General features: G+C 44.0%; 1 protein-coding gene across 3 annotated transcripts in view; it reads right to left on the bottom strand.

The window, feature by feature from the left end:
• The window catches only part of TPR (translocated promoter region, nuclear basket protein), a 76,193-nt gene that overhangs the window by 49,624 nt on the left and 10,196 nt on the right, over nucleotides 1-16,373 (bottom strand). For all 3 annotated transcript variants that reach the window (XM_066597083.1, XM_066597082.1, XM_066597084.1), the window contains exons 5-14: nucleotides 15,608-15,711; nucleotides 14,717-14,881; nucleotides 14,493-14,585; nucleotides 10,264-10,344; nucleotides 9,251-9,338; nucleotides 8,979-9,119; nucleotides 5,830-5,921; nucleotides 4,192-4,389; nucleotides 3,998-4,105; nucleotides 1,580-1,806 (exon numbers count right to left, since the gene is read on the bottom strand). In XM_066597083.1, the coding sequence (XP_066453180.1) occupies nucleotides 1,580-1,806; nucleotides 3,998-4,105; nucleotides 4,192-4,389; nucleotides 5,830-5,921; nucleotides 8,979-9,119; nucleotides 9,251-9,338; nucleotides 10,264-10,344; nucleotides 14,493-14,585; nucleotides 14,717-14,881; nucleotides 15,608-15,711 (1,297 nt within the window). The remainder of the gene's footprint in view (nucleotides 1-1,579; nucleotides 1,807-3,997; nucleotides 4,106-4,191; nucleotides 4,390-5,829; nucleotides 5,922-8,978; nucleotides 9,120-9,250; nucleotides 9,339-10,263; nucleotides 10,345-14,492; nucleotides 14,586-14,716; nucleotides 14,882-15,607; nucleotides 15,712-16,373) is intronic.

Below are 16,373 nucleotides of genomic sequence, written 5' to 3'. Positions count from 1 at the left end.
AGGGACCCATCCTTAGGAATGAGAAGGTTTAAACAAGAGCCCATGAAATACTCTGCGAGTGGAATCGGCTTGCTTACAGCCTGGGCCAGTAGTTGGCATATCGCTCGATCCAAATCGTTGATTCGTGAAGGAGGCACAATTCTGGACCTGAAGGAGGAGGGCAGTTAACAAATTCTATGGCATACTCTGAAGAGATGACATACTAAACGCAGGCGTCGGGAGACGTGGAAAACCAGATGTCTCTGAAGCAGGAAAGTCATTTCCCCACCCAGAGTGACTTCATGGGGAAGATTTTGGGAAGGAGGGTTTGGAAGCCTGGAGGGTCGGGTCTGAAGGTTGGTTTACTCTTTGCAGATACCAAGAAAAGCACTCTGGATGACCTGAAGGCCGGCTTTAGCTCTGGGAAGTGCAGCCACCAATTGAAGTGGAGGAAAAGGATGCCTAGAGCAGTGATTGGAGGAGGATCCAAGAACCACCTCCTCCTTGCAGGGGTGGTACCCTTATAAGCTAAAGAAAGCTTTTGAGCGTGGCCCTACAAGTAAAGCCCCCATTTGAGCAATTAGAGTAGTGCATGCTCTAAACTGAGGTGAAGACATTCGAGCAAGTAAGATGAGGGTTGTAGTTGGGCCCTAGCAGGAGAAGTAGACGAAATCCCATACCATGGGTGAGAAGTTAGGAGTGACTATGGACACAAAGCTAAAACTGATTAGTTTGGTGCTTGCAGAAGGGGTATTAGCTGGCAGAAGAAGCTAACACTTTGTCTAGTGTCCGCTTCTTAGTGGTAGTAAGTATACCCACAGTCCAATGACATGGATGAGAAAATGCAAGTATGAGCTTCATTCTGAAAAGAGCTGAGATTTGTCTATACGGTGGATAGGAGTGCAAAGATATTGGTGGAAGTGATGCAGTAAGGTGTTTAACTATGTAGCACTATATGCATTCTTCACACCACTCCCAACAGTCATACATGTGCACTTTCTACAAGCATTTGGCCTTTTTCGAGCGGCAGTGAATGTGAGCGTGCAGAGTGTGCCAAAACATCGTATCCTTGTCAGAGACCTTCTTCTGCTACCAAGAAGCTTGCCACTATCAGCTTATTGATATAATTTGTCATATTGGACGTTAGATGAATCACCAATACATTATCTCAAGTACAACCAGCAAGTTTGTGTGTGCTGTGACTCACTATCCAGTGTCATAAGACCACCTTTTCTCTGCATGCACCTTTTCCCTACTAAAACAGAGTGGTCAGTTCTTGTTTTATCAGAGTCTCTGTGCAAACTTCTGATGAGAATTGTGTGCTTCTAACATGTTAGACATTTCCTACAGTTGGAGGTACACTTTACTGCAAATTGTCACGTGAAAGGTCTAAAAATTTAGTCAAAGTGAAAGTTTCCCAGAAAATAAAAATAAAACTAATTGATACTTAACGGTAAAATCGGGTTACATGCCATCTGCCCATACAGTAACTAGAAATGTCTGGGGCCATGAGCTAGAATGTAGCTTATGTGTTCAGAACATGAATTTACTACAATCTGTGCCCAACACTGTACAGCCATACATTCAATGGCTTACTTACTGTGCAGCAGAAGCTTCTTGCTCTTCTTTTTCCTTGGCTTCACCAAGGTCTCTCAATGCAACCAGAAGTTTTTGGTTCTGTTCCTGAAGTTCATCAATGTTTCTGAAAGTGACCAAGTGCTGCGTTATTACTTCAGAAGAACTGCTGATATTAGCAGAGCTGACATCGTCGTCCCTCTGAACATGATTTCCTCTCGCTTCTTCCAGTTCTATTAGCAGAACTCTAATCTAGAAGTAAAGGAAATATCGGATTGAGAACACTGCAAAAAGAGACTACATTCAAGAAGGTCAAACTTAGTAGACAAGATTAATGTGCTAAAATAAATAAGACGATCAGAGCCGTGTGTAGTGGACCTTATATTCGTCTAGTGTAGAGCTTGTTGACCACCTTTATGATGCGGAAAGATTTCACCCAGTTATCAGAGTCTAAGAGGGACTCATTGTTGGAATGTTGGAATGTGAAAAGCTGGATGGTCATATTGACAAATTGTGGCCACCTGGACTATTCCGATTAGACTGTTAGATGGTGTTGGCACCAGTTGATGCATGAGGGCACGCACAAAAGGCGACCGTGCTTGGGGCACCCTTCACAGACCACCAACAGAGAGGATCCTCTGTTAGCCCAACAAGCACGAGCAGCTCCAGCTGTTGTCTGCCATCCAGAGACACGTGGCGCCATCGTTACACCCTTGTGTCTGATTAAACCATTTCCAGGCGCTTGGCTGAAGGACATTTGGTCTCATAGCACCCATTACGCGTACTGCCTTTGACGCCAAACGTTGTCTCAGTTGGCAGTAGCGTCGTGAAAGATGGAACTGGACTGCTACGGAGTGGAACTAGGCTGCTTCAGCAACAAATGCAGGTCTAGTTTGGGCACTGACAGCTGTGTTCACGTCTGGAGACCTAGGAGTGTGTGCTTCAATCCTGCTATGCTGTAGAGCAGCACACTGCCCCCACTGCTGGTGGGCCATCGCATATAACAGTCGGTCACACCTAGTAGTGATACAAGGGACAGTGACAGCTGTGTTAAGGTCATCTTGCAGCCACGTGTGTTCCTCTCATGGCGGCTTCCAAGAGACATTTTTCAGGATAATGCTTGGCCGCGCACACAATTGGGTGGAGGGGGTGTCACAGGAATGTCTCCACAACATTTCTGCACTTCCATGGCCTGCCAGATTTAACACCAATAGAACATGTATGGGACCATCTGGGATGCCAACTTCAACAGTCTACGAGTATCCAAGCCAGAGGCAGTACAACAGGGTACTTGTGCCTCCATGCCTGTCCTGATCACATCTTGTATCCAAGCTAGAAGCGACCCAACAGGGTATTAGAGCCTCCATGCCCACCCGTATCACAGCTTGTATCCAAGCTAAAGGTGGTACAACAGGGTCCTAGAGCCTCCCTTCAGGTGTTCAGTTTTCCACAACAAATTACAATTACTTATATTAATGTTAAATAGTTTCATTCCACTCCGACAGCTTTTTCTAGGTGTTTTTTTCTTTGACAGTGAGTGTAAAACACTAACTTTGTATACATAAGTCATTGAAGCCTGTATATCGTGTACACAACATGCTGAAAATACAGCTATAATTTCACTGGGGAAGCTTGGAATGCCCTTTAGCTTTTAATGGTAAGAATACTAGAAAAATTAGAAATGTACCCCATGCCCAATGGCAGAACTATACTAAGGAGTTCCCTCCAGTGGAAACCTCCTTTCAGGGTTCTGTCACACTAAGCAGATTTTCTTCAGATTTAATTATGACATTTTTGAAGCCAAAGTCAGAAGTGGATTAAAAAAACAAATAAATAATAATGAGTATTATCTGTCATTTGACTCCTCTTTAAGATCCACACACAATTTTAAGTTTAAAAACTGCATCACAAAACCCGTTCATGTGATAGTACTCTAGTAAATCAGCCAATATACTAGGATAGGCTGCAAACAGCCACATGTATTCCAGTGCCATGGCTGCAGGTAATACATTATCACACAAGAAGCCACTCTTCATCGCAGCTTTGCTCTGGCTAACCAAGTTCAGCGTTAGGGACCCCTGTATTATACCTATATGCACCATTAATACATACACTAAAGAGAATTAGAGAGTTATTCTGATGCACGGAAATTGCTAAACAGACTTTAGGAAGAGTGGACAGATCACAGAGTTTCCAGGGCTGAGATATTAACTTCCTATTAAGATAGGCCATCAATATTTGCTCAGTGCGAGTCCATCGCCTGTCACCCCTGGAGTTGCACTCTTATCGGATTTGATATTCATCACTTATTCTATAGCAATACCCTGGAAAATACCTTTTAGATGGACTCCCCATAGTTGCCCAGAGGGACTTTGTTTGGTTTTCCTATGGAACAAACAGATCTGAAAATGTTCTAACTTAGCAGACATTTGTGTTTTTGTACCTGTTGGGAAAGGTCTTTCACTTGCAGCTCTAGCCTCTGGTTTTCTTTTTCAAGCACCAAAGAAAGCTTGTTTGCCTTATCCGTTTCATTTTGTAGACGCTGAATTTCCTAAAAGACGAAAAGGGAAATTAATCAAAATGCCAAGTCTGTAAAAACTAAACGTTAAAAAAAATTAAAATGCTATATAAAGATACCTTCATAGCCTGCTCGAGTTTAGCGGACAGACTTGCCACTGTTTTCTGCATCCGCTCGTACTCTTCTCGCTGTCGCTTCAGAATGGGCGCTTTAGCCTCAACCTCCTTCACTATGTCATCCAAGTACTTGTTAATTCTTTTGTTTTCCTGCTTTTCTATTAACAATTGGTCTTGAGCTTCCATGTAGGCATTATACAGCTGAAGAAAAAAGCAAAATCACAGTTTCAATAAAATCCTGAAACAATCGCAACAATCTCAAAACATGTTCAATAAAAAAAAAAAAAAAAAGGATTTCTGTACGACTACAAATTCAGATGCTGCAAAGATTCAATGTTCAGAGTTTGTATTAGAAAAGTGCAAGCGGTTTATTTCCCAATTAGCAAAATAGTTCTATGGTTCTTAGAAACCCCCTTCAAGACTTTCACACTTTGTGCTGGGATGCTGGGAGCACTGGGAAGGTAGGAAACATAGGAAAAGTTGACCTGCATGGCCTAACAGGTTCCATAATGAATCCGTAGCAGTTCTATTTTGACCTTTAAAAGTTAAAACAAAGCTGAGTAATTAAAAGAATAAAACCATTTCTGGCACCGAAGGTGCTCCTCCATCCCAGACACAAGTTTTCCACACGACCTGCTGTACGCCCCATGGTCCAGTCCCTCATTTGTCCCAGGGAACTCAAAGTTCTCATTGAATTCTTTCTGCACAATGCCCATGAGAAAGCTGTGACTACTGTAGGTTGTATCATCCCATTTTAAGTGGTCAGAATTTCAAAGGCAATTACTAACTTTGGGTGGCTTTATACAGGATGACTGACACGGAGGTGCCCAACAGTCGTCCCAAGAACGAATCGCCCCCGTGCTTTTACATAGGAGAGATAGTAGTTTAGTGAATTGAGGTGGAGCAAGCCAGAGATCTCTTCCAACCACCAGAGATGAGCGAGCATACTCGCTAAGGACAATTACTCGATCGAGCATTGCCCTTAGCGAGTATCTCCCCGCTCGGGAGAAAAGGTTCGGCTGCTGGCACGGGTGAGAGGTGAGTTGCGGCAGTGAGCAGGGGGGAGCAGAGATCTCCCCTCCGTTCCTCCCCGCATGCCGCTGAATCTTTTCTTCCGAGCGGGCAGGTACTCGCTAAGGGCAATGCTCGCTCGAGTAATTGCCCTTAGCGAGTATGCTCGCTCATCTCTACCAACCACCTTCCTCCATTCACTGTGAACAGTCATCAAAATGAAAGACTACCTGTTAACACTGAGCAAGAACTCTTTCAGAAGTCGCTTTCTTTCACGGAGGGGAGACAAAGCAACTAGTGAAGGATTTCTCACTCAGTATCCAGTCACTCTGACGTTTACATAGGACAACCATCATTGAAAGTTAGCAATTTGAGCAATTTTTGGGGGGGCCAATAGTTTGCATATGTAAAGCCACCATTAGTGTCCTTGCCTGCTATAGATTGGAGATTACAGATCAAATCCGCCAAATAATATTAATAGTCTATTATTTGTATAGAACCAACTTATTCCGCCGCCCTTAATAGAAATGGAGTTCGAAGGGGAAAATGGAACGGTCGGTCACTATAGAAAGTGATATATTACACATTTACAGTATGCATAAGGTCAAACACAAGGTGGCAGCACACTACCTCTGTTAATTTCATTCCTGGTTTCACAACTTTTGCCACGGCAGCAGCTGTTGGGGACATCGCAGTCAACTCTTCTTCGCTCAACAGGACGCCTTAACAAAAAAAAATGAAAAAACTGGTTATACTGAGGAAGGAGATTGAGGATTCTGTACTCCACTTATTTCTACACTTACAACGCAGTTTAAAAATTGGTGGATGTGTGGGAGCAGAACTGTAAACAAGCTTTTACACTTTCTATGTCCTTGCAGAGGACTTGAATCTGTTGCAGTAGGCGGTCAGCTGTCAGTCATAGCCATCCACCGCTACGGATGCCGCAGGCTCAGCTGAGCCTACACCATCCATAAGTAGTAAATGTACGAGGTGTGTTCAAAAAGTAGCCAACCTTTATTTTTAGTGCATAAACAAATTAAGCTAGGGCGGTGTGGTTTGGTGCAGTATTTAGGCGACCCTAATGCACACGCAGAAGCTGCCCGTTGCTGGCAGACAGCCAATGAGTGAGAAAGTGAGCGCCATATCATTTTCATTTTTGACAAAATAACAGAAAAATTTAAACAACGCTACTGCATGAAATTTGTAAACCTTGGCAATTCCCAAGTAGAAACAATTGGCAAGATGCGAAAAGCCTTCAGAGACGAAGCAATGATCACCACACAGATAAAGGAGTGGTAACAACCACATATCAGTGGAGAGTCAGGCTCCCTACTCCCCCCCCCCCCCCCCCAATGGCTCCTTGGGACTTCTGGCTTTTCCATAAGCTGAAAATGACCCTGAAAGAACCAGATTTCAGTCCAGAGAAGACCTCATGTAGAATGCGACGGACCAGCTACGCGGCATCGCAAAAGAGGCGTATCAGCACTGCTTCTGACAGTGGCAGAAGCGCTGGGAGAAGTGTGTGGCTACCCAAGGGGACAACTCTGAAGGAGATTAGTGTAAGATTACTGTATCTGAATACAAATATTTATGAATTAGGGTTGGATACTTTTTGAACACACATCATATGCCCATTGGTGGGAACTGCCCCCAAGGCATAACATACATTTAAGTCTTGGGATGTGAAGGGGTTAAAGTAAATAAGATGCAGCGTTCCTTTAATGAAGCTTCGCACGCAAAAAGAGACAAGTATTTTCAGGGCTTTTTTACATCTGCGGTGGGGATTACAATTTCCTTCTCTGTTCATGGAGCAGGAAAAGGGAATCCCTTGGCTGAACCTTTCCGTTTTATGGCCGAACCAAAACAGACTCCATTGTTCATAATGGGGTCCGTTGGGGTCCGGCATGCAGCTCTTTCTCTACCGGTGTTTTGTGCCAGATCTGTGATGTAACCTCTGACCGCAGGTTCCAAAACAGATGTGAAGGTGGCCTTAGTACTTGGTTTACTCTTATTTAAAAACAAAATGTTGCAAAGTTACAAAATGCTGTTTAACCCCTTAATGACATGGCCTATTTTGGCGTGGAGGACCAAATGATTTCTGGTATTTTTTCCATCTCCATTTTTCAAAAGCCATAACTTTTGTATTTTTCTGTCAACACGGCCTTATAAGGGCTTGTTTTTTGCGTGGCAAGCTGTAGTTTTTATGGGTACCATTTCTGGGTATATAGGCTATATTGTAAAGCTTATTTTTTTATGATCGCAGGGAGAGAAAACACATCAATTCTGCCATAGATTTTTATTTTTTTTGAAGCGTTAAAGGGGTTGTCCCACGCCGAAACGTTTTTGGTTTTTTTTCAATAGCCCCCCCGTTCGGCGCAAGACAAACCCGATGCAGGGATAAAAAAAAACAAAAAAAACGGGTAGTACTTACCCGAATCCCCGCGCTCCGGTGACTTCTTACTTACCTTGTGAAGATGGCCGCCGGGATCTTCACCCTCGGTGGACTGCAGGTCTTCTGTGCGGTCCATTGCCGATTCCAGCCTCCTGATTGGCTGGAATCGGCACACGTGACAGGGCGGCGCTACGAGGAGCCGCTCTCTGGCACGAGCGGCCCCATTCAGAAGACAGGACTGCGCAAGCGCGTCTAATCGGGCGATTAGACGCTGAAGATTAGACGGCACCATGGAGACGAGGACGCCAGCAACGGAACAGGTAAGTGAATAACTTCTGTATGGCTCATAATTAATGCACGATGTACATTACAAAGTGCATTAATATGGCCACACAGAAGTGTATAACCCCACTTGCTTTCGCGGGACAACCCCTTTAATCATGCAGAATAAATACTACATTTTTTTCTGCTGGTCGGTACAATTACAAAATGCTTTTTTTTTTAGGCTTTTCCACAATAAAACCCCCTTTTTTAAATTATTTTTTCTTTTCGCTGCATTCAAAGTCCTATAACTTTATTTTTCCATGGACGGAGCTCTGTGAGGGCTTATTTTTTGCGAGACGAGCTGTAGTTTTTATTGGAACCATTTGCGGGTACATACTTTTTTGAAATCACTTTTTGCCTACCAAAAAACGCAATATGCTAAAAATTAAATGTTTATGTTTTTTTAACGCTTTTTGCCGTGCAGGATAAAAAGCACGTTCAATTTATTGTACACGTCATTACAGACGTGTCAATACCGAATATTTGGGATTTTTTTAATGCTAATATGAGAAAAAGCATAAAAAAAAGGGTTTTAACTTTTTTTTTTTACACTTTTTTCTTCTCTTCTTTTTACACAATCCGTGTCCCTCTGAGGGACTTACAGCATACCACCGATGATCGCTACGATAAGGCATGGCAGGACTTCTCTCCTGCCATGCCTTATCGCTTATTATAGCGATCTTAGGCAATGGCAATACAGGATGCCGATATCTGGCGTCCTGTTGCCATAGCAACCAGCCAGGCTGAAGTCAGAGGGTGCATGCTCCCTCTGCACACTTTCCCTGCCGCAATCTACTTAGATCGCGGCAGGGAAGGGGTTAACAGTGGGTGGGAGCATCTCCGATGCGCATCTCCTGTCGCAGCGGGAGGCCGCCTACTAGTGACAGCCGGCTCCCGCTGCGGGATAGCGCGAGATCTGTTATGATCCCACACTATCCCTATGACGTAAGGGTACGTCATTTTGCGGGAGGTACCCCGCTCCCATGACATACCCTTACGTCATGGGGCGGGAAGGGGTTAAAGGGGGAAAGAAAAAAGAAAGAAAAAGGTGTTTCCAGACTACCTTTCCGCTTGGTAGAAGAAAGTAAATTATTTGCATTTTCAAGTTCGTTTTCTAGTTTACGGATTCTTTCGCCAAGGTCTTTCTCAGCTTTACACTTTGCAGCTTCCATTTCTCCTAGCTGATCCTGGAGGGAGGAGTTGTCTTAAAGAGAAATAATTTTGGTCAAAACGCTTTACTTAACATTAGGGCATCAAAAGAAGACCACAAAAGAGAAGTTTCGGTGGAGCAAATCAATCACAGTAGGAGGAGTAATTATACCAAGCCCAACTTACTGTCACCGGCCTCTTTCAGCAGTTTATGCAGTTCCTCCACGGCCCCCGTCAATTCTACACATTTTGCCTCAGAATCTTCAGCAGCACTCTGAGAAAAATACACCACAATATTTTCTTTAGCTTTAATCTGTGATTAACCAGCTAAACCTTTACTAACAGTATACAGTCACCGCCAAAATACACTGATATTTGAGGTCTATGGACAGGAAACTCCCAGATCCCAATCCTATTGAGAAACTGGGCAATCCTCAAAAGGCAGGTGGACAAAAACACAGAAATTGTGATAAACTCCAAACACTGATTGGACGAGAACGGGTCGTTATCCGTCAGGATTTGGCCCAGAAGTTGATACCCAGCATGCCAGGGCGAATTGCAGAAAAGAGGGTCACACTAATATTGGATCTTTGCCTAAAACGTGCTGTATTGGTCAATAAAACTTTTAAAAACTTCTGAAATGCTTATAATTGTACTTCAGAATACCGTTTAAAATCTGACTAAAAAAGATTTAAAAACTGATGCAGCAAACCGAAAACCGAAATTTGTATCGGTCAGAACTTTGTACAGCTTGAACTAAAAACATCCATCATAAGACAAGTGGGAAGAGGACAAATAGTGAAGATGCTACAATGCTCCACACAAAACACAATAAATAATATGCAGCCAGTAAAGGCTAATAGAACATTTCAGTGACGACCTGGCAGCTAATAGGAGTATTCTAGGCCCGTGGATAATCCTAAAGGGGCTGCAGTAAATAGACAAGACCCTCCACAATTAAGCTGTAATCAATGACTAGCACTTGGCTTCTCCAACTCTCAGCACCCAACTGTTCTTGCCCGGGCAGAAGCTACTTTTCCCTACAGTATTTCCCACATCAAAATTAATGGGCGGCTATTTAGGACACGGTTGGGTTAAGTTCACCAGAGTAAGACCTGCTTTTTTCTAGTGGCTCTCTGCTCTAATAAGGCAGGATTGGGATACACCCTCCACTCACCCACCATATTGGTGCCTCTTACCTTGTAGAGGTTACAAAGTTTAACATTCACTTTGAGTTCATTATGAAACTTTTCTTCCACACTTGCTTGCTGTTCCTTTGCCTGTGACAGAAAGACAGGATTTGTGTTACTTACTGTAAAATTCTTTTCTCGTCACATTTGTTGTTTGGGTATAGCACCTGCCACTAGGAGGCGACACTAAGTGAAGAAAGAGTCCCTCCCAACAGCTATACCCCTCCATGCAGGCGCCGAGCTAAACCAGTTTGTACATAAACAGTAGGAGAGAAGAAATGAAACACAAAGTGGAGAAACAGACCATAACCAGGAAACAATAGCTGTAGATAAAAACCCCGCCAGAGTGCGGAAACTTTGTGGAAGCACCATCAGTGCTAACAAAACACCTGGGTGGGTGCTGTGCCCCCAATGAACGTGACAAGAAAGGGATTTTATGGTAACAAAAATCCTGTTTTCTCATCTGTGCCATTGGGGGATACAAGAGACCTTGTATGTTCAAAAGCAGTAACCCAGGGAGACTGGTCAAAGAAAAAGATGGTGTAGTCAGCCTGCGCCTATTCCAGCGGGCGCTAGTCAACGTCTGCTCTACCGGCAGCTGTCAAGTAACGCTTTCAGTAGGACAGAGATAATGAAGGCTGGCAAGCATTCCTATACACTAGGAAGGCAGTAGAAGGTGCCCATCAGCAAGAATGCACATGCAAATGTAATATGGTGGTATCCATGACGGAGGGTGCAGCCGTTGCCCTTTAAACAGATACACCCTGCTAAAAACAGATATGGAGAAACTAGCCAGCGGTAGGTACAGTCAGAGCCAGGCTTGTCGAGGACAACAGATTTGTGCAGTAGTTGGGAGAAGAGATATACTTAAATCATCCACAAAGTGTGCTCTCCAGTTTGTGGCTGGCCATAAAAGGTAAACTTCACATGGGTGAACCAGTGGTGAAAAAAAAAAAAAATCCATCCCGGCCTTCTCCAGAAGTCGGACCCACACCCTAGGCTGCTCTGTTCTTGATAGTTGATGCTGGACCTCCAGGAACCTGCCCTTGTAAGGAGAAGGACAGGAGAGCTGCAACTTGGCACTAAGCTTGCCATAATAAGCTGAATGTTGCTGACATGGTTGAAGAAATTTTTTTTTTTTTTTTTTTAAATGTGTGTACCAGGTTGGTTGGGTAGACTATTGGTGTAGTTTGCTTCAAGTGGCCTCGAGCAGAGAAACTACGCAGGTCTGGTGTCTGAAAGACAAGAAGGTATAGAGAAGATAGATGATGATCCCATAGTAGAATACTGGTAGGGAATGGCCAGGTTCTGCTTAGAGGGACATAGTCCCCCTGGAGAGCAAACAGCATCGGAGAACAACAAAGCTCAGCATTCTACAAGTATACCCTCTGTTGCTCCATCCAGTTGGGACAGCTTCTAGAACAGGAAAGTGAGTATTGGAGGAGGATGGGACTGTCCGAAGAGTTCAGTGACCACAGCTCATGTGTCCCCTGGAAATTTTTATTTTTTTCAAGGGAAGGCTCTCAAGGTGAGCGTGCCCATCCGTAAGAAACCAATGTGTGCCAGGGGGTGATGATTTCCTAATGTGCACTGAGGACCTAACATGCCGACTAGGTCCCCGAGGAAAGAAGCCTACAGGCAGGATATCATGCACAAGCCAACTTTATTTCCACACCCCTTGGAAAGGAAAGCTGCAGTGCAGTGACACTCACCACACTGCGAACGCTGCCAAAAGGTACAGGTGAGAAGTGCAAACAGTGTTTTTAGAAGAAGTGCTAAAGAGGAATACAGGGAAATGAACTCTTTAGATATACACTAGCAATGTATAAGCCTGAATATAGTAATAGACGAATAACTCCTATAAAACGGGTCACAGTGGTAAGCTAATGCTGGTGCGGACTACTTAGCGTAGTTGGCACACTGTAGGAAGTGAGGACGGACCTCACTAGGCAGATGTACCAACTGAAAGGCCATCCAGAATTGCCTCAGTGTTACCCAGACAAGGATCATGACGCTGCGTCCAGCAAATGTCCTTCTTGAATGTGAAAAATTGGACATAACCGAGAGGTTTGGACTGGGAATTAGGGCATCTCTTCGCACTGTGCGTCCTCAAATGAGGTTACCAAGATTTCTCATTATCTAGCATAGAGAAATGCAATGTATGGGGGAATAAAGGCTATATGATCAATGCTAATGCTGAGCAGTATCAACATGGGAAATACAGCCTGAAAGGGGAGGGTAATCTGCCATCTAGAATTGCTCCGCAGATCGGGCATGTGGAGGCGATACTCGAAGAGCTGTCTGCCCAGAGATTAACCGCAACGTAAAGACTTCCTCGTGGGAGAGGTAAGGGCTGCTATATGGTGGATGTGACTTACCGTAAACAGTCAGTCTAGTAGGCTTCTGCTAACCGGCTCTGTGGAAGGGGGGAATGAGCTGTCTAGTACCATCATGACAGTGTTATGAAGATACGCTGACTGTTATTGGAGAACATGGGTTACATATGTGCTAATATTTGCAAGAATGCTTCTGGCCACCGATAGCAAACATCGCATGATACAATTCAAGTATTTAACGCATCGGCAGACAACAAGGCTTTATGGAAGGTAAAGACGATGTGAAGCTTCTGCGATTGTAGACTATAGCAAGAACACAGTTATTTCTCCTATGGATAAAAGCGCTATAGATCCTGTAGGTATCAGGACTCCCCTCAATGTGAGGTGCACTGTGACCGGCAACCTCCAGGACAGATAGTAGCAATATGACTGATTGATATATACAAGTTCACTAGTAAAATACGTAGCTTACCATTTAGGTAAGAATGAAACAGCTATGAATACTACCTGAACACATTGGATTCAGAGCTGAGCAGTAGTACCGTTCTTGCTTCATAGGAGGCAACGAGGTTACTTAACAGTTGAGTGCATGAAAACAATGATGCCAGATTCTGGTAGTCCTTGTATCAAGTCAGACAGGGTGTAGCGGGAAGACATTTGTACCCTCTATATAGAGGACGGTAATGAAGCTGCCTCACGTTTCTCGGCATGGAATGAAATGCAGAGCCTAGTAATAATACATTGCTGCCTTTAGAAAGGGATAATATACAAAGTCTGACAACAGTCGTTGGCATTATGACCATAACTACCCAGTTGAAATTGAAGTCCCACCTCCCTCTGACATGAGGCCAGAAGCTGGGGGCTAAATTAGTGATGCTGCCGTGTGAGCGATCGGAGAGGCTGGTGAGGCATTGGGAATGAGGAAGCAGAGGACTCTGCCTTGAGCACAAAAACCAGAAGTCACGCCTGAAAGACTTGCAGCCTTTACAGGCCTGAATCTGAAACCTAAGTTAAAAATGTAGCCAACGCAGGGATAGAGGCTCCTGGGGTTCTCTTTTGAGTCTGTGGAGCGGACCTCCTGCAGCGGAGTCCTCCTGATCACCAATGAATAAGGAAGGCTCCACTGGAAGACCAGGAGAAGGGATACCGGGGAGTGTGGGTCACCCTGCTTTAACTAACTCTATTCCTAAGTATCCCAGCAAGGCTACACAGACTGTAATGGTGAAAGATCCCCAAATAGAGAAGGGTAGGTCCTAGCATGGGGGTAGAGGATGAACCTGATGGTGGAGAGAAAGGGCATACTTACCTACTCCTGTTTAGTCACCAGATTGTCATTCTCTTTCATTCAGCTCCCCAAACTACCAACAGGGATACCCCTTCAGCATTGTACACCCTGTAGGGAGAGTACGCTGGATTGGGGGAAGCAGAGCGGTTAGCATCGCTCTGTTCCCCTTGGAGGAGGGCGTAACAGTGTGTCTTATGCAGCACTGTTCACCTTCCCCACTTCGAGATAATCAGGGAAGTTAGCTCATTCTCGATTCCCACCTAGAAGGGAAAGGGGGAAAAAAAAAAATAAGAAAAGCAGAGAAGACCTGCAAAGCAGCTAGGTCTGCCTCCTATTGTGTCCAAGCTAAAAACGATTTAGCTCAGTGCCTGCAGGAAGAGTGTAGCGGGTAGGAAGGACTAACTCTTGCTTCACTCAGTGTCTGCCTCCTAGTGGCAGAAGTTATACACCCAAGGTCTCCTATCCCCCCAATGACATGGAAGAAGAATAAAAAACCAAAAGGTTTTAAAAACCAATTACATAGTTGCTACAACATTTCCATACATTTCTGACCAGGAACCCGCGATCAGGATTGTCACACAATTATATTGGTGGTTTTAAAAAGGAATCCTACTTACCTCTTTGAGTTTATTCATCACATCTTCGGCATGTTTCTGCAGATTTTCATTACTTGTTTTTAGACTTTTAACCTGTTCTTCTAGTCGAATAACCTTGCAGGAAGAGAACAAACATTGTAGCAGCCTGTCAGTCAGTAACTTAGAGAACCTTTCGTAAAGAATGTAGACCATAAGAGTAAGCCAAGACCCCTTCTATCCAACGGCTCTTGTAGCAAATCAGTTACCTCATCCTTTTTGTTTTCTAGAGATCCTTTCAGTTCTAAGATTTCATTTCCTTTCTGTCTTTGAACAGATAAAAGTTCATCAGTTTTCGATCGCAGTTCATTATTCAGCCAGTTGTTTTGGGTTTGCAGAAGTTCCTTTTCTTGTTCCAAGCGCTTCTCACGATACTAGTTAAGAGGAGGGGGTAGAATGGATATCAAATTAGACTAAGAGCTTGCACACTTCAGAACAATCTATTGACACTGGTATGATGTGACCAGACCGAATATTGCAAGAACAAGATTTCAACCCCTTCCCACCTCAGTATGCATAGTGCCCACGAACTGCCGTATGGTTATGGCGCAGGAGTCGTACCAGCACAATGACTTGTGGGTGCTAGTTCTATTATACAGGACTGTAGATACTAAGGGCTAAAGTCTGGGATCAGGGATAACTGATTGCAAATGCTTTAATCCTTCATCATTGACCACAGCATGTCACGTCATCAGCACCCCGACAGCATGATCTTGTAGTGCCCATGGGCCCAACAATGGCCCCCAGTTCTGCCATGTCAAGACACCTGTCAGTGATACATTGACAGGTATAAGACAATGTTATGCAGAAGTATTGCAGTGTATTATACCAGCAGTGAGAGGAGGGCTGTGCAGCAGCTCAATGGAGAAATCATAGCGCACTTCTGGTATAGGCCGGCCTTCAAGGCACTTGCAACAGCACAGGGAATAAAACCTCATTTCATCAGGTCTGGTGATCATAAGATCCTTGACAGTTCTGCTTTAGCCCTGCTCCCTACAATAGTGCCATCGTCAAAACTGCTGACTCCCTTTAACCTAGCTCAGTAGTATCTTACAATACTGAAAGACAGACACAAATCCAGTTACAAAAACACAACTTACTTTGATGGACACTTCAGAGGACTGCAGCTCATCCAGCTTTAATTGTAGCTCTACCTTTGCAGCATTAGCATCCTTCAGTTTTTCATTAAGGCGTTTTATGTCATCTGAAAAACATACAAGGAAAGGGAGGCAAAAATAAGGGAAAACTTAATTTGTTTCTCAAATACATTCCGGGAAGGGTTTTTACTAGAAACAGTTTCCAAATATCTAGTATCAGTAGCAAGTTCCATCATATTTAACGGGCCAGTACCTTTTTAGACAACCTGTGCTCATGTAATGGCTGGTGTTTCTCTCATTAATTTTGTAATACACATTAAAAAAGTGCTGTTTTACTACTTTAAAATAAAGGTTAACATGGCTGCCACTAGGGGTCTCCCTTCCAGCTCCACTGCCCGTTGCTAGGCATTAAGCTTCTGTAGTTACTAGCATACTAGGACGTGGGCATAGGGCTTCACAGTCTGCTCCAATGCACTCACAGGCTGACGGATCTGTAGATACTATTTGCAGTCTCAACAATCCTCTGCCTCTCCTTCTGTTACAGCATATGTGTGTAAATATCACATAATACATACACACATTAAATTGTTCAGAAGGTGTCTGAATGCATAAAACATCCTTGGAAAACAGAAGGGCGGGCATTCAGATACTGTCTCCTAGCTGGTTGAACAGGAGACAGCACAATGCAGCATGGGAAGGGCAAGAAAGTGCAGAACAGTGAACTACTGGCAGAATGGCTACACCCCCTGCCTGAAATTACATTGCACCA

Source organism: Eleutherodactylus coqui, chromosome 3, assembly GCF_035609145.1.
Source record: "Eleutherodactylus coqui strain aEleCoq1 chromosome 3, aEleCoq1.hap1, whole genome shotgun sequence".
NCBI classification, from domain to species: domain Eukaryota; kingdom Metazoa; phylum Chordata; class Amphibia; order Anura; family Eleutherodactylidae; genus Eleutherodactylus; species Eleutherodactylus coqui.
The sequence above is the reverse complement of the archived record's forward strand: the minus strand, read 5'-3'. Positions and strand labels throughout refer to the sequence as shown.